We start from the raw sequence: 18,395 nt of genomic DNA on the forward strand, positions 1-18,395 counted from the left end.
TTCCATTGTCTTTTTCTATCCTCTGGTAGTTTGCTTTGTTTTTTTGTTTTTGTTTTTATTTTTAAAGATTTTGTCAGAGGGAGAGAGAAGGAGAGAGAGCACAAGCAGGGGGAGCAGCAGGCAGAGGAAGAAGCAAGTTCCTTGCTGAGCAAGGAGCCCGATGTGGAACTCCATCCCAGAACCCTGGGATCATGACCTGAGTGGAAGGCAGATGATTAACTGACTGAGCCACCTAGGCATCCCTGGTGATTTGCTTTGTGCTTATGTGGATCAGTACTTAGCTGAAGACTCAAGAGGGACATTGTTCAGATCTCAGTATCTCTTTCTCTTTGCAGCGCTCTTCTGTCTGGTGTTCTAGACTTTTTACTCTTGCTGCCTTAGCCTACCTAGATCTGCGCTTCCTCAATTCGCAGAGATTTCTGGGTTCCACCAGGGCTTCCTCTCCCTGCAATGCAGCCCAGAAACTCCCCTAGTGTGTAAGCAAGGGCACTTGCAGGGCTTGCATCAATTCTCTCTCTCTTAAGGCTTACTGTCTTGAACTGCCTTATGTCCTATGTCTGAAAACTGTTGGTTCATGTATTGTGTCCTTTCTTATAGTTGTTTCAGGTAAGGCAGGAGGGAAAGTTGCTCCTACTACTCCATCTTCGTTGGAAGTACAAATCATAATTCATTTTTTAAAAAATTATATTTTAGTTGAGAAGATAGATGAGAAATCATTTCTGATAAAGAGAACAAGCTTTTGTGTCAATATTCAGTTAATGCTTGAATACTTACTGTTGCGTAAAATGCTGTGTGGTGTGTAATACACAGAAATATTATTAGACTTCTTAACACTTAGTCATTTGGAAAGACACATAAAAGAGTACAGGTCAGCGAATATATTACAATTCATATATGTAGTCTTCATAGCTGTGATTCTCTTTAACCTAAAGCAAACAATTACATGATTTCCCTTGAATTCCTTTCCCAAGGTTTTCTAGAATCTAATAGACCTGTAAATACAGTAGTCATTTATCTTCTTAGCTGAGGTAGTAATTTTACTAGTATTCCTGTAAAATATGTGTCCTATAACATAAAATACTAGATCATCTCTTTTATGTTTAACCTGGCTCAGTAAATTAGACAGCATAGTACGTAATGCTAAAAAAAGGGGGGGGGATATTTTTCCAAGAATAAAAAGAAAATGAAGATCTTTCTTATTTAGGGCCAGAAATGTCAAGAGAGATTGCTTGGGACATATGAATTTTTTTTTCTTAATTTTTATTTATTTATTTGACAGAGATGACAAGTAGGCAGAGAGGCAGGCAGGGAGAGGGAGAGAGAGAGGAGGAAGCAAGCCCCCTGCTTGAGCAGAGAGCCCGATACAGGGCTCGATCCAGGACCCTGAGATCATGACCTGAGCTGAAGGCAGAGGCTTTAACCCACTGAGCCACCCAGGCGCCCCGGGACATATGAAATTTTAAATCTCTTTTTCTCTAGTGGGATAAAGGCAATGTAATAAGCCTGAAAGAATGATTGTTAGAGTAACAATTTTGAGATACTATACTTCAGTTTCTACCTATATTACTTTGGAGTCTTTGTTAAAGTCTTTGGCACTCTTCATATTTAAAAGTGAGATCTTTATAAAATTCTTATAGAAGCATTTCAGTTAACAAATACAGTATAGAAGGATGAAAATAGCAAATCATCCTTAGAGCATCATAGTAATTGATGCTGCAAGCAGTATCCATGGATGACTACTGTAATAGTACGTAAAACTTTAAGGTCAAACAAATATTTGCATGCTCTCAAAGAACATATTTCAAAGCATTAATTGTTTTAATGGGAAAATTGGAGTTTATAGTGGAAAAAACTGGTAGATGTACCAGCTTAATGAAGATCAAGGTTAATATCACCTGTAATAAAACATACTATGATGATATGTACTCCTGGATATGTCCATCATACAGAATGCACTTGAGAAGGACATATTACCTCTGTAGTGAAGTGGCTTTCAAAGTGCATAACCTCTCTCTAGTCATGAGAAAACACAAGACCCATTCACATGGCAGGACACTATGGTATAGTTGCATCAGTATAACTAATGACATCATGTTGTCAAAGGCAAGGAAACACAGGTAAAGTCCCAGGTTGGAGAAGACCGAGGAAACATAAAACTAAAAGTAATGTGGATCCTGGAATAAAAAAAATAAAAAAGACATTCATGGAAAAACTGATGAAATCTGTATAAAGTTGTTTAGTTAACAGCTAATTTCTTAGTTTTGGTACTTGTACTATGGTGATATAAGATGTTGCCACTAGGGGAAAGTGGAGCATATGGAAACTTGGTACTATTTCTCAAGTCTAAAATAATTTCTAAATAAAAAGTTTTTAAAACATGGTGACAATGTTTGGGGTCAGAGCTTATTACCATGTAATTAAATTAGTCTTTCTGTTGGCTAAGTACCTCCTTTTGATAGTGTGTGAAGTTCATTTCTCTTGAGCAATTTCAGTTTTTCACAGAAAATACATAGTTTCAAGGAGAGGACAGAGAGGTGGTTCTTAATATTTTTCAGTGGTAGCATTCTGTAAGCATGTTAAGGAAAGAAAGAGAAGGATTGAACTTACAGTTAAAACATGTTTTCATCCTTCAACTTTCAGGTCTGTGCCTCACCCTTTACCTGCACTTTGGCTAAGTACCAAGATTTAGAGCCTATCCACTTGGGTTTTTTCTGGTATCTTACTGGAGGCACAAGGGCTGGGTATTCTCCATGATAACTGTGATAGGAAAACATCTTTGATCTATCTGGAACCTGTAGACTCTACTCTTCCATGCCTCAATTTGAGGTAGAAGTAATCATCTTACAGAGGTTTTGTTGTGATTAAGTGAAGTTTTATATATATGTGCATATGTATATATGTACCTGTGTAACATGTACACATGCATGTATACACATACATACACCTACACAGTGCTTTGAACAGTACTTACTCGTGCTTAGTTGTAGCAGGCTCACTGTATTAGACTATTCAGGCAGTGCACTGTTTGGCTAACTCCCAAGGAGTACATATTCCCATGGACTACAGTGCAACCCAGTGGCTCTAAGTAGTATAATTCTGCTAGTGGGATTTTGTGATACAAAAGAGACATGTCTTGTCTCTTTGTATTAAACCATACCATGCTTTTTTTAAAAGGCAGTCTGACTTGAAAAAAAAATTAAGGAAATGGAAAAAACATTTTTTAATATCCCAGTTCTTATCTGCTACTTCTCATAGCATTCTAACCACTGAAGGTTTCTGACAGTCTTCTAGGTATTTTGGAGGTGGTTGTCTGTTGTCAGTGGTTGTCAGAAAAGGCATAAAACAATTTTATTCATATGTTTCAGAAATGTAAAGTTTAACATTAACTTTCAACATAATTCCATTAGTTTTAAAAATAACTGTTGTGTCATAAAATTTTTACCCTGTGCTGTAAGCAATTCATTGGTCAGTTTGTGTCAAGTAACACTCAAGTAATGGCAGTAAAATGAGTACACATTCATGTTATGGGCCTACTGTGTAAGGCAGCGAGTGTTCCAGGTCCTAAGGAGACAAAGAGACAAAATTTTCTGTTTTTATGGAGCTGATATGTTAGAGCATAGAAATAAATAAAATTAACTAAACAGAATAAATAAAATATACTATAAATTATATGTTGATAATATTGTGGAGAAACAATTGAAAAAGGAGTTGGAAAGTGTCTTAGGAGTTGGGGAAAATGGTAGCATAATTTTCAATAGAAAAGAAAGGTAGTCCTCACTGAGATGACTGCGTAACAGAAGTTGGGTGGGATAAGAAGCCCAGATACATATCTAGGGGAATAGCATTCCTGGAGGAAAGAAGTGCAAAGGCCTGGAATAGAAGTGGGAAAGCAGTGTGGCAGGAAGACAGTAAGAGAAAGGGAAATGGTAGGAGATTTAAGATAAGGGTAAATGAATTAATGCTTTTGTGTTTTCACCTCTGTTCCCTTTGATCTGTAATGTTCTTTTATTTCTGAGCATCAAGTGGGTAAAGTATGTAAGAGTAGAAAAGTGATTATCTAACACATAGTAGATGCCTACTGAATGTTTATTGAATTAATTTATATGGCAAGATGTTTAGAAATATTTTAAAGGTCCTGTGTTCCCTTGCTAAAGGAATACTTTGCATTTTTAACTGCTTCATATAACATTTTTCTGATACTCCGCTATATTTAGTTTACAATTTCAGAGTATTTGCTACCTTTAGTAATATTTGTTATTGAATAGACATTATCTTTAAATAACTTAAAAGCATCTATTTTATTAGCCCTAGTATTCATAATAGGATCTGGTTTTCTCTGAATCAGTAATTCACTTATATTATACAACAAAGATTCACATTTTTATAAAAGTGAATAAATCACATTTAAGTCCTGGGTTTAGGTTGATTTCTTTAAAAGTCTTTACATTTTTCTCTTTATCATTTAGTTTGTTTCAAGTTATTTTAATTGAGGGGGTCCTTAATTTGTTTATATCAGAGTGGAACATGTTTAAGAAATTCTGTTTTTTTGAATTTGTTGAGACTTGTTTTGTGGCCTAATGTATGTAATCTATTCTGGAGAATGTTCCATGTGCTCTTGAAAAGAATGTGTACTCTGCTGTTTTAGGATGGAATGATCTCAGTCATTTCCTCCCAAGGAATATACTTACAGCAGAAGGTATCCCTGGTTTTCAAAAAGTTCACTGGTCCACTTTTAAGAATTTTAATACATCCATGTAGTTTAGCTGTCATTCTGCTGGCTGATGGTGTTAATATATATGAGAGTCTAAGATTTAATGTCAAGTGCTTAGGAGAACAAGAAAAAGTATACAAGGAGTGGATAGGCAAAGTATTTTAACATACTGTCTTAGATGGTTTCATGATCGCCAGGTAAGCCCTATCCTTTCATTTTCTGAAAAACTGTTCAAGTTTATAGAAAACTTTGCCCCCATCCTTTTTTTTTTGATTCATGCTTTCAATCAGTCTGAGAGATGATTCTGGGGTTGGGAATAATGAAGATGTGAACAGGGAGTCATAATGTTGAAACTGGATGTTCAGATCTTTATAGCATGATTTCCTTATTTTTCAAAGAGCAGAAGAATCCCATCGTTTATCATGTTCTGGTTGGACTCCTTTCTTATCGTTTGCTGGAGTTTGAACTTCAGAGCTATGGTGTCAACCCTGCTGTAGTATCTCAGGGGAGCTCCTAGTGTGGGGCTGGTGTCATGGCTCACCCTCCAACCTTTCCTTCTTCACTTCAGCCTCCAGCTCTGAGCTTTCCAATCCCCAGAGTAGCAAATGTTGAAAGAAGTTGCACAGGTAAGTATGTGGGTGGGGGGGGAATGGTACTGTCATCAGTATTTTGAGGGTGGATGTTGGGCCATTTACCAGTGAGTCATTTTGTTAGATTAAAAATACAATGTCTTTGTCATATAACTTTCATAAATTATTAAATAGAAGAGTCTAGTGTCCTAAGAAATAATTTTACTTTTTTATTAGATGTGAAACAGAAACCCTTAAACTGAATAAGCCATTAATATGATAATACAAAGGAAGGTTATTAAATTTTTTTTTTTTTAAACCAACTTCATATTTTTCCACAGTGTGTGGCAGGACCAGAAAATTTGTTTTCAGAAAAGAAGCTAAGAAAAAATGTTGGGGAAGGTGTAAATTCATGGACTTAAAATTTTGCTACATGTAGCTTGGTCTCAGAATGGGGCAAATTTTAGTTTCCTTCCACTAGCTTTAGACATGCTGTTCTTCTGTTTCTCAAGATTTTAGGCAAATGGCTGTATTTTTAAAATCTGCAGGAATAGAAACTTCAAATGTCTTTTTCTGTGAGGTCTAGACAGGAAGACTGGAACATTTCTACCATCTTGGGGTTTGAGATTAACAAAAATGAATGCAGGAGCAGTGAAGGCATTATGTCTGCTGCAGAAGTTCAGCAAAGATTTGTTGGATTAATAAGGTCACCAGAGTGTGTGTGTGTGTATGTGTGTGTGAAATTCTAACACTCCAGGCATTTTTCTCTTTGTCTGGTTTGTACTGGAAGTCATGATCTAACATTACAGATTTTTCCATCTTAATATATGGTTATTTGAAATAATTTTGTAGCAATGTAGCCCTAGGTCTGTACTACTTTGCTTACTAATTAATACTGTTCTTTTAGGCTCTTGCTTCTCAGAAAGTCTTCAAAAATTGTTTCTTTCATTCTCCCAGACTGATCCTGTATAATTCTTATTCAAATGATTTCTACATTCTTTTGCACATAACAAGACATTCAAAATTATATTCGGGGAAAGGAGACTTAATACAGCCTATGGTTGCTAACATTTCTTCAGAGAAAGTGTGTCACACTCAAAGAGCTTGGAACACTGACTGTTTGGCACTTTAGGTAAAAATAGAGAATCCTCAGCAATTTACCCCCCTTGTTCTTCCCTTAAATTCTAGAATTGCTTTTGTTGTTTTTGTTTTAAATTTACTAAGAGCCTTGTAGAAATACATAGTCCCTTGACAAAGCAGTCCCTACATCCAATTTCTTCTGGATTTCCCTTTCTCCCTTCCTCTTTATTAGACTGATCCTTTCTCTTAAGGTTTAAGATTAGTTTAAGATACTATATTCCTTCTCATTTAAGAGTTTCCCTTATGCTTACAGGATTTGTTTTGTATCCTAAACATGCAGATCTTCTATTGTTGTATGTCCTTTTACTTGTACATGATAGATTTATATTCTAATATTTAAGGATGAAGTACTGTTTTTTAAATTTTTATGAACTATTATGTGATTTCTCAACTCTAATAACTTAGTGCCCATAAGGCATACCAATTATAGTTGGTTCTTTAGTTGGTATATAATTGTGTATTTTCTTCTGTGGAGTAGCACATTTTGAGTTATTAGAGTTTTGTTTTAGGATATTGTATTTTTTAAAGCTTATATTTTGGTGGTTTAGTTTTGAATCTGTATAAGGCATATCGATACAGGTGATGTTAAGATTCTGGAAAATCACAAAATCTGTTTCTTCAAGTTGAGGCATACAGAACATATTCTCCCTAGATCAAAGTCAAACTGATGGGGCATTTATAGACTCTTGGTAACACTTTTTAGAGAATTTGTTGATTTTGGGGTGCATTTTATTAAGAGATGGTGTGCATGGTTTGGGGGAATATCTGAGTTAAGCAGCTTCAGACAATAGATTTTAGTTCTAAAAAACCATTTTAGATGGTTTTTGAATTAAGAAGAGTGATGTGATTTTTTTTTTCTTTGCTTGCCCTCTCCATTTTTTTCTTGATTATGTGCTACCTTGGTCTTCTTGTTGAATGAGACCTCTTATAAAATATCTCTGTAATCCCTGGAAAGAACTCTGTGCCAGAATATTTACCTGGAAAAATAATGTTTATGGATATGTTCATATAAGCCCCTAGTTTTTTGCTGAATCCAGAGACATGTGTTCTCTGTGCTTCTACCTGTTCACTGCCTCTTCAGTATTCATTAATGCTTTCATTATTCGTTTATTGGGCATTCTGCGTTTGAAGTGAAGTGAATTGTTTTTATTTATTTATATGCTCTTGGTTCAAGTTGATGAATTTAGAAATTCTACCTCTAAAATTTATATAAACCTTCACTTTCTTAGATCCACCATAAGCAGATTCATAAACTTCATTATGTATTTGCCAGATTATAAATACAGTATTCTGGAACTGGTGGGACTTCATAAGAAATATGTTTCTTAGATGAGAAGAGAAAGATCATTTGTTGTTTTTCTAAAGATATTCAGATACGGAGTTCTTTGTTTTTTGAAAAGCTAGATTTTTTTTTCCAGTGTATGTATCCTTTCCTCCTTTACTTAAGCCCATTTCTTTTTTTTTTTTTTTATTGTTTTGTAGGAATGAAGTAAAATAAGGATTATTTATGGTAGTTGTGAAATGGGGTTGGTAGCTTAGAATCCCGTTAGCGAAAAATACTTCCAAAACAAAAATTCCTTGGGTTATAAATACTTCTAGGCTGTCATCTATAATATTTGATAAACGAATGTTCTGGTTTCACAAAGTTTGAGCAGTATCTCAGTGAGATTTGACCTGCCACTTTTCTCTGTAATGGGTAGTAATAAAAATACCAGATTATCTTCAGATATTATGGCTTTGCATGATTGGTTTCAATGTTGGTTGATTGCATCTTGATAAAGCTGGTAAATATTAATGGTAATTGTGATTTTTAATTAGTTTCTGATTACTTTGTAGACAGCAGAGAACTTGCGTGTATGTGAAGTGTTTGCTGATAGTGAATGTGGAATTGAGAGGGAAAGGCAAGGAAGAAGTCAAATTCTTTATTCAGCTATCAGAGTGAGTTAGTAAAAATCTCCATTAGGGAAACTGTAAGAAAGGACAGTCTGTTCACCTCCCCTCCAGGGCACCATATGACTTATATTTGGCACGTTTTATCCTTTATTATACAAGTTAGGAGCAAATTCTGTTGCTAGAAAAAGTCTTCATACTTTAAAGTTGTGAAATAGTTGATTTTATGGTGGGGCACATGTATCAGTGTGTTAACCGTAAAACCCCTGGCTGCATTAGAGAAGAGAATCCATAAGAAGTTGTTGCCATTAGGTATTTGTTCTTATTTGAACTCATTTAATAGATGTATTCTACACATTCAATGCTATAATGTCTATTTTAGTGGTTTATAAGGAAACTTAGAGATTTTATAATCCTCATTCCTTGAAGGATTAAATTTTGTTCACTGTATTTAGAAAGTACTTAAAAATATTAGTTGATTTGGAATATGGAAACTAATTACTTTTTAATCATTGTAATAGTATTCTTTTAAGCATAATTTTATCCTAAAATTAATGGAACTTTCTCTAAAATAGGTACAGTTTGGTAGTGAGTGGCTTTTGTTTCATGTACTTCTAGTCAGTTCATTTTCATTTTCCTGCTAAAGAGATTGTTTTGACTTGCACACATATTTTATTGTAACATTCTGTATATTTGTTGTTCACTGCAAAATAAGCACCCTTCCCTTTTTTACCCTTACTCCTTTTTTGCCTCGTGAAGCTTACAGTTTAGGGAGAACATACACATTAAACTATTAGTTGAATGTGTGAGAATATACTATAGTAGTTACAAAGGGGGAGCTGTAGCAGATTGCGTGGATTCATATCCCATCTCTGTCATTTATCAGATAATGGAACCTTGGGCACATCAGATATATGACCTTAGGCGTGTTATCCAACTTCCCCATTTCTCATCTGAAAATGAGGAGTATACAAATAAATACTTGAGGATTATGTAAATCAATACATTTTTAAGAATTTAGGGTATATTGCCTGGCACATAGTAAGTGGTCAATGAAAGTTATTTTTTGTTACTGTATGATTGTAGTTTTGGTAAAGCATTTTCAGTGACTGTAAATCAGGAGCCCTAACTTAGTGTGAAAGTTTCAAGTGGGAGAAAGAACATTCTAAATAGAGGTAGCAGCATATACAAAAGCCCTGAGGTGGGAAAGATCTTGTGTTGGTGTGGTAGCAGTTTAGTGGTGACAGGGGACCTGTGGAGAGAGTTAAGGTCAGATAATTTACATAGAACCTCATAAGCCTTAATATTATTTTAGGAAGGTGTTGAGGCATTTCAATCAGTAGCACTACAACAATTACATTTTTACTTTAAAAACTCACTTTGGTTAATGTGGTAGAGTCTATTTGAAGGGAATAAGAATTGGCTTAATAAATAAAGATCTGTTTGAATGATATTGAAGATGCTAGTGCTAGGGAAAGATAGATAATGTCAATAAACATTTAAAGTCAGTCTAGTCAGCTTAAGGTTTAATTGTTGAAGATCATAGAAGGTACAGATGGCATTTTGCAGAGATTAACATGAATAGGAGTAACTCTGAATAACTCATATTAAGCTGAGGCATAAGTTTTGTTTGGTATTTTGAGATAATTACTGCCAAACAGTCACATTAAGGTCATGATCTCAGAAATCTTCATCTGTATCCTCTAGGTAGGAGAAATTAACAAGAGATGAGAGCAAGAGAGTGAGTCAGTGTAGTGGTTATTAACATGGCACCATAATAACTAGTTAGTCAAGGGAAGTCTGACTTAGTTCATCACCTAGATTTTTGTACCTGCTTTTCCTGCCTATACTGTTTCCCTCTTAATCTGGCATTGAAGTCTAGGCCTCCTTTTCCTTATCACCTATCACCATTCTTCTAGACTTCCTAGTCTTGTTACTTGGGCTGTTTCTCACTTCTCAGAACTTGTGCATGCTGTTACTTATTCCACAAGTTTGCTTCCATCTCCCACCCATGTACTTCAACTTTTAAATTTTTTAAATCTTTTTTAATCAAGTCTTTGTTCAGACATTAGTTTTTTTTAATACCATGTTATAGTCAGTTTTCCTCAGACACAGATATTCCCTTATTTGTGTTCTTAAAGTACCTGTGCAGATTTTCATATTGTAATTGTTTATTTGCAGATAGGTTTCTTAGCTAGACTGTGACATTGTTCAAGACTTGGAACTGTTACTTATTCAGCTTTTGTATTCACTACCATATTTAAAAAAAAAGATTTTATTTATTTGAGAAAGAGAAAGAGCATGTGGGGTGCAGGGGGAGAGGGAGAAGCGGGCTCCCCGCCGAGCAGGACCCCCCCCCCAACATGGGGCTCCATCCCAGGACCCTGGGACCATGACCTGAGGTGAAGACAGATGCTTAACTGACTGAGCTGACGTACCCCACATTATCACAATTTTTGGCATAATTCATATAGTATTTTCTTAGTATGTTCATTGAAATGTGAAAGCAGACCAGTCAGGAGACTAAAACAAACTAGTTCAGAGCTTAAACTAAGATGATGGTAGGAAGAATGGCAAAAACAGATGTGAAAGCCATTTTGAAGAAAGGATAGAACTTGGATGTACAGAACAAAGCAAGAGAAAGTAACTTGGAAAATCAGTTTTAAATATTAACTGATTTAGTTTATTAATTATACTTCTCAGGTAGAAATGTTTAGAGGTACTTTAAAATTTGCTGCTAGAACCTTGAGTTACACCTGGAGATAGATTTTGAAACCAACCTACATTTGTTTGCTATCAGGAAAAGGACCACTCTGCCATGGATGTGTTTCTGTCCCTGGGAATAGGATTCCATGCCTGGGCCAGCATTTGCCAGCAGTATAGACAATAAATGATTTCAGAGTAAGTTCCTCTCCAGAGGCCTTGCTGAAGGAAATAATGTGTAAGATTAAATATTATCCTGCCTTGGATATGATATGAGTCTATTTTTTACCCTTTTATATGTGTTTTTTTCTGTATATGTATATACACATATATACACATATATTTTCAAGTTTTCATTTATAAAGTGTCCTACTTTTGTTTCTCTGACTTTCTATAAAGCTCCAGGCTTTGCTTCTCGTTCCTTGTTCTTTAATTGTCATCCGTTCCACCTGGAGCCTCTTTACTAATCTTTGAAGTTACTCGTTTAGATCATCGTAAGTTTGGGGTTTTGCACATTCTTTTTGGTGATTATTCTGATTTACTGCATTTGAGCTTGAAGTACTGGACCTTAGGAATTCATTGCTAGTCCAAATTAAATTATGAAGAAGTATACTGGAAAATCCAGCCAACTTGGTGCTTCCATTCTGCCTATCACTTTAATCCCCCTCTCTCTACTACTTCATTTTGAGACCAAGTCTTTTGCGGGGTTGAGGGGTGGCATTTGGGGGGTTTAGACTGATAGAAAGGATTAGTGTAAGCTAACCTATGTGTATGCTTTCTGATTAGAGTTTGTAGAATCAAAGGAAAGATAAAATGTCTTTATTAAATGTTTTAGATCTGTGTTCAAAAAAAGCTTAAGAAACTGCTTTTGGTGTATACATATGTCATATCATATTTTTTCTTGGTAAAATCTCACGTTTTACTCTTCCATTGTTATAACATCGGGTATAAAAGTCAAGAGAGGATGTGTCAGTTAACAAAATAGATGTAAGCCCTTGCTATGTTTGCTTGAAAAAAGCTGACAAATTACATATACCAAAGATACTATGGTATATATAATGTAAAATGTAGTATGATTTTATATGAAATCTAAAAAAAATTTTCGTTTACCAAGTTGACCTCACTATATTTGGTATTACCAGTAATTTCAATATACTGTTGATATATCCTCTTAGAAATTGATAAAAATTGATTTCTAGATTCCTTTGATTCCTACTTATTCTCTTCTAGGAGATAATGTGAAGGCCTTACCCTTTGGTATCATCCATTCATCCATCCATTAGTGTGAGGTCTCTCTCAAAATAGATCCTTTTCTAACCATGTCTCACCGCGTCTTGTAGTCTAAGCTACTGTCCTTTCTCACTGCCTGCTTTTCCCTTACTCTTGCTTCCTCTTTTGTCCATTAGCTATAGAATAACTGCAATGGTTAAAAAATAAGATACCTGCCAAATTATGTTCCTGAAACTATCCCCAAGCCCTTTTGACTTCTAGCTCACATAGAATAAAATCCAAAAGTTCCCTAGGGCCTGCAAGGCACAACATGATTTGGGACCACCTTCAGTTTCTCCCATTCTCTCTTAAGTTCCTACTGCTTGAGTCACACCACTAAGGATCTTGATGTTGCCTGTCTGTTGAATGCTCTTCCCACAGGTTTTTGCCTAGTTGGTTCCCTTACTTCTCTGCCTGATTATTATCTTCATAGTTTCATCTTTCATGGCTAGTCTACAATGCTTTTCTTACCCCATTGCATCATTCTGTGTGGAATTAAAAATGGAATAAACTAGCTTTTGTAAGAAACTTACTATGTTGTTCTGTCCTTTCCTTTTTTCTTTCCTTCCTTTCCTTTTCTTTTTTCCTGTTTTCCTTTTTCTTCCTTTTTTGCCCTGGATCAGATAATTCTTTGTTTCGTCTTAGAACCCATTCCTGGACTTGTGTTGCATTTGGAGCATAGAATATTAACACTTTTTTTTTTCCCGAAGTCACATAAGAATAATTAGTATTTTCACTGATATGTAATTTCTTTGTTGAAGCACACAAAACAAAAATGAAATTCTGCATATTTGTGTTTTCTCCTTCTCTCCCCTCCTCCCTCCTTTCCTCTCTCCGTCTCGTTCTCTCCCTCTCTCTCTCTCTCTCTCTCACTCTCTCACAGACATACACAGAGCAGTAAAAATCTCGTGTAGGAAAATCTCGTATTCATGAACAAACATTTCTGCCTTCCTTTGAGACATTACTTATGTTTAGTTTTACTTGCAAACAGTGAAGCCTCTTATACAATATTAGTACGAAATTTTCTATTCAATATACTTAATTGTAATTTTGGAATTCTGGGAGTCTATAATTGGTTTTGATGATAAATGTTATACCAGAATTGTCAAACGAGGAGTTTGCTTTATATGCATTGAGTTGATTTATGTGTGTATGATTTGATGAGAGGTAACCATGAATATTCTAGGTAACATGCCATTTCCCCATGTTTATCCTTAGAATTCAGTAATAATGGTCCTTTAAAGAGAATTAAATGTATTCTTAACTTTTTCAAAATAAACTTTTAAAATCTCATCTGTGAAGAGTCTTAATTTGTAGACTAAAGTGCTTTTTTTCACTATTAACTTTTCTGCAATAAAACTCCCTAAAAAAACACTTCTTTTTCCTGTTAAGGGATACTTATGGGTTTGGTGGATAGGCATATAGGATTCTACTCTCTGAAATTACATTCAGAATTACAGAAGAATTTTTATGGGATTTACCAGGGAGTCTACTACTAAAAAAGATTAAGTATATTCTAGCAAAATAATAAACACTTTAAAAATAACTTTCTGTATTTCAGACCTAAGGAGATTAATATCCCCAAAGCGTACAGCAAGTACGTACAGCAAGTCTAAGCTGTCATCAGACCATTGTTGATATTTAACTTAAAAATTTTCTCTCAGACCTCAAAAGGATGAATAGTTAAATATTTGTTCTTAAGAACTTAACAGGGACCTTAAGATATAAAAGCAATTATTAAATAGCCTGATGCTTTCAACAAACTTGCATGTCAAATTTGGTCATTAAAGACTGTAGCTTATCAGTTCACCATGTCTACTGATAAACAGTAGTAACTAGACGGTCTTATTTTGAAATGAGAAATAAAAGTAATTGTTTGTTTCTTAGTGATAATTGAAGAAAATACCCTTTTTCACAATGAGTGTATAAGACAGATGTCAAATTTGATGTGAGTTTTTCCCCCAAATTTTTGTGAAAAGATGTAGTCACCATGTATTCAAGTCTTTATAGATGTCTTCCATCATGACATTTCACTTTACTTTGCACTACAAAGTGCCATTGTTGGGAGACACATTGACCATAAATAACATAGTCAGTTGATAGTTTTGGAAACTTTATTAAGAGGTCATCCTAAGGAAGAAAATTAGCATGGGCTGCCTCCCTGGCTGAATTAGTAGAACATGCATTTTTGATCATAGGGTCGTGAGTTTGAGCCTCACCTTGGGTGGAGAGATTGCCTAAATAAAAGAAGCGTTAAGACCATTTTCTAGTATTGCCTTAAAAAAAATTAGTATAGATTTAGTAATTATTTGCATTGGTGTGGGCTCAAAATTATTAGTGTCAGATGTGGGAAAGATTGAAAAGCAAAAGAGGAATAAGCAGGTTACATAATAGAAATCATAAATTTACACCTAGATGATAAACATCACTGTTATGAGTGGGTGCTTGTAGCTTGAGATAAAGTTTTTAGTCTGCCATTATATGTTGACTCAAAAAGTGCTGTATCTCAATAAACTTAAATTGTCAGTGAAGATGATACGCTCTGAAAAACAGATCATTTACAAAAGACATAGTGATATCAAAAATACATGTGAAGATTTTAAATAATTAAACCCAAAGTTAATTTTTAAAATTTTCTGTGGGAAAATTTTATTTGAGGTTGCAAATTCTCAAGAATAACTGGTATATATTTCTTTAAAGTAAGTGGAATTATTGCATATGATAGGCTTTATTAAGTTTCTTCTCTTGCTTTTAGAGCCTGGAAGCAAAAATTTAATGTTATATCCTTATAGTTAGTTAGATTTATGACTTTTTCACATGACCCATTATTAGCCCTTCCTTAGTTGATCTGTTTATCTTAGTATTGTTTTCCTTCATTTTCTGTTTTCCACATAGGAATTTCGTAAAGCTTGACATTTTCCAAAATATTACTCTTGATAAAAGCAATATTTTTGTTTAGGTGACAAACAGCATGTTTGGTGCTTCAAGAAAGAAGTTTGTAGAGGGGGTCGACAGTGACTACCATGACGAAAACATGTACTACAGCCAGTCTTCTATGTTTCCACATCGGTCAGAAAAAGATGTAAGTTAATCAGTTATATTGTGTTTATGCAGCAGTAAATGTTTCTTTGTGGTTCTGGAAAAGCAGTATATGAATTGCAGAATACCATGTTTGGTCGAGTGACTGTGTTATAGGCACAGTGCTAGGCCCTGGGGATACAAAAATGATGAGCTTACATTTTAATGGGAGATAAAATGTCCTGTGATTCTGAAGTTGGGATATGGCAAAACTGGAAGCCCTAAAAGACAAGAGGTAAACATGGTATTACATCTAGGTCATCAGTTGTTTTTCTTAACTTGCTATTTTTATATTAAGTAGGCACATAGAGTAGAAAGCAGATTTGCAAAATTTAAAGATATAATGGCAAAATTAAATGAAACTTTACAGTTGCTATGGAACCTTCAAGCTGTAAGCATAAACTTTAGTTAGTAAGAGCATCTCCTGTTCAGCTGTAGGAATGCTACTACAGAAACATTTTTGAAGAACTATATTCAGAACATTGAAGCTGTTATATTATAGAGGTGTGGATTAAATGCCTTGGAAGGCTGGTAGTTCTGTAATCCCATTTGGAATGAGGATTTAACACAGCCAAGTCATAATTAGCAAATTGATAAAATATTTTTAAATAAATTGTTATTTTCAAATTCTTGTAAGCCTTTTTAAATATACATATGTATACATATATACATAATATACTGTAGTAGTCAAACCAGTTACATTTTTGTACTTTGTATCCACACACCTTTTTTCTCCTTTGAACCCTTTTTAAAACTTGCTATTCCTAATTTCCCTACCTGTGTAACAATCTATTCTAGTTATTAGGCTATTGAGATTCTTATTTATGTTTAAAGCATTTATAAAATTCTAAAATATGTAACAAATGCTCTCATTTTTCATTAAAGTTGATCATTAGTAAATCACTTCCTCTGTTTTAGAATTCACAGATTGGCTTAATTTAGATTTAGGATTTTGGTGAATTTTTTTCTCCTTCTGTTGTGCTATTGCTCCCCTTTATTTTTATTTGAAAATTATTTCATTTTGTCAATAATGTATCAGTTATGTTATTAGGGCTCTTTTCAAAATATGTGGTGACTTTATAATTAGTGTGCAGTTTAATAGCTCCTTGAATAATGTCATCTAATTAATTTTCTGTTGCTTTACTTACCATATAGCTCTTTGTTCTTGGATGTAAATTATAATTGAATTTGTTTTTACTGAAGTTTCTATGTTTATTTATTCCCATGTTGATATTCTAGTTAAAGAATGTCATGTTGCTTGTAAAAACTATAAAACTAATCCATGCGTGTATTACTGTGATTGTATAGTACACATAGTTAAGTATACACATAGTATAGTACACACATAGTTAAGTTTGATGGAAAAAATGGTAGTGTAATATTACTTATTGATGAAAAGTACTCATTCTGATTAGGAAGATACAAAGCTTTCAAACTGAAATCTGGAATAAAGTATGTACAGAGAATGACAGAGATGTCTGTCTTCTAGAGAGCAGAAATACTCTTTATCAGAGGTTTTTAGTCAGAATGATTAAATACACTTATATATGTTGGTTATCATTTCTGTTTAGTTGTCATGAAAATAACACAGGATGATTTTCTTTACTAAACTTTTTAAATTAAGAAGGTAGTAAGACATAGAGATTAAGAATTTAGGGTCTAAAGCCTTACCCTTATGTGTATGGACCTTCGCTGGGCCTGTTGGCAAGAACACCAAGCCTCAGCCTTTTCTTCTTTAAGCAGGGAATAATAATAAATAGCTACTTAAAAATTTCTGCTGCTGCTGATACCTTTTTTGTAACAAAATAGTATAGGAACAGTATTGCAAATTTTAGAAAACATGCATGAGAAGGGAGAAGAAAAATTACCCTTAATTTTGCTGATCAGAAATAGTTTACTACTAAAATTTTAACTTAATACTTTAAATATTTTTATTTTAAAAATGTTATGTAAATCTCTGGAACATGTCCGCATATTTTCCACAAAAAAGTTTATACCAGTTTCTACTTTCATCAGCTATTACCTTTAAGTCTTTGCAATATACAAAAAAAGGCTTATTGTTTTAAAATACGTTAAGATGGGTCCCTGGATAGTCAGTGGTTAAGCATCCACCCTTGATTTTGGCTCAGGTCATGATCTTGGGGTCATGAGTTGGAGCCCTGCATGGGGTTCCATGCTAGGCATGGAACCTGCTTAGAGAGTCTCTCTCTCCCTTTCCCTCTGCCCCTCCCCACCTTAAAAAGTACGTAAAGATGTTGTTAAATTTACGCACACTAAGTAATGTATCTTTTCCATGTAGTTACTGGCCAGTTGTATTTCTTCCTTTGTGGATTACCTATTTTTGTGCCATTTTGTTTTCTCTTGATAGGGTAAGTCTTGTTTATTTGTTAGTGTTTTCTATAAATTAATGGTCTCTTGTACTTTGTTACAAATATTTTCCCAGGTTTTTCTGCCTATAGTTTAGTGAGTGGTTCTTTAATATAAAAATATTTATCATTCTTACTAAATTTGACTCATCAGTCTTTTTATATTTGTGGTTTCTGTTTTTGAGATCATACTTAGACTTTTTCCATCTATTTTCTTCTAAGCGTTTTTGTGCCTCATTCTTCAGATATAACTTAGTAGTAAAATTTCTGCCTTAGAAATGTATTTTGGTTGGGGTGCCTGGGTGGCTCATTTGGTTGATTAAACATTTGACTCTTGATTTTGGCTTAGGTCATGATCTCAGGGTTGTGAAATTGAGCCCTGTGTGGGGTGATGTTTTGGGTGTGGAGCCTGCTTAAGATTCTCTCTCTCCCTCTGCCCCTCCCCCACCAACAATCTCTCTCTGTCTCTCTCTTCTCTCTCAAAAAAAAGGGGGGGGGTATTTTGGTTTAAGGTGTGAATATAGTGGTGCCCAGTTCTCTTCCCTGTATTCTTCCCCCACTTTCTCAGTGAGCATGTCCAATATCTAATTGTCCCAACATCAGTTACAATTTAGATCACAGGTTAGAAAACTTTTCCATAAGGGACCAGATAATAGTATATTATGTGGG

The 18,395-nt window shown here is 34.5% G+C and overlaps 1 protein-coding gene across 9 annotated transcripts in view; it reads left to right on the forward strand.

Annotated features, from left to right (window-relative positions):
• The window catches only part of CNOT2 (CCR4-NOT transcription complex subunit 2), a 123,275-nt gene that overhangs the window by 61,793 nt on the left and 43,087 nt on the right, over positions 1-18,395 (forward strand). For 5 of the 9 annotated variants that reach the window (XM_004752442.3, XM_004752441.3, XM_045073084.1 and 2 more), the window contains one exon: positions 15,242-15,364. In XM_004752442.3, coding sequence (XP_004752499.1) covers positions 15,242-15,364 — 123 coding nt within the window. Of the gene's footprint in view, positions 1-5,279; positions 5,338-11,110; positions 11,212-15,241; positions 15,365-18,395 lie in introns of those variants that run through there. The other 4 variants (XM_045073081.1, XM_045073080.1, XM_045073083.1 and 1 more) reach the window with 3 other exon arrangements.

Source organism: Mustela putorius, unplaced genomic scaffold, assembly GCF_011764305.1.
Source record: "Mustela putorius furo isolate JIRA1106 unplaced genomic scaffold, ASM1176430v1.1 tig00537227_pilon_pilon_pilon, whole genome shotgun sequence".
In the NCBI taxonomy this organism is placed as follows: domain Eukaryota; kingdom Metazoa; phylum Chordata; class Mammalia; order Carnivora; family Mustelidae; genus Mustela; species Mustela putorius.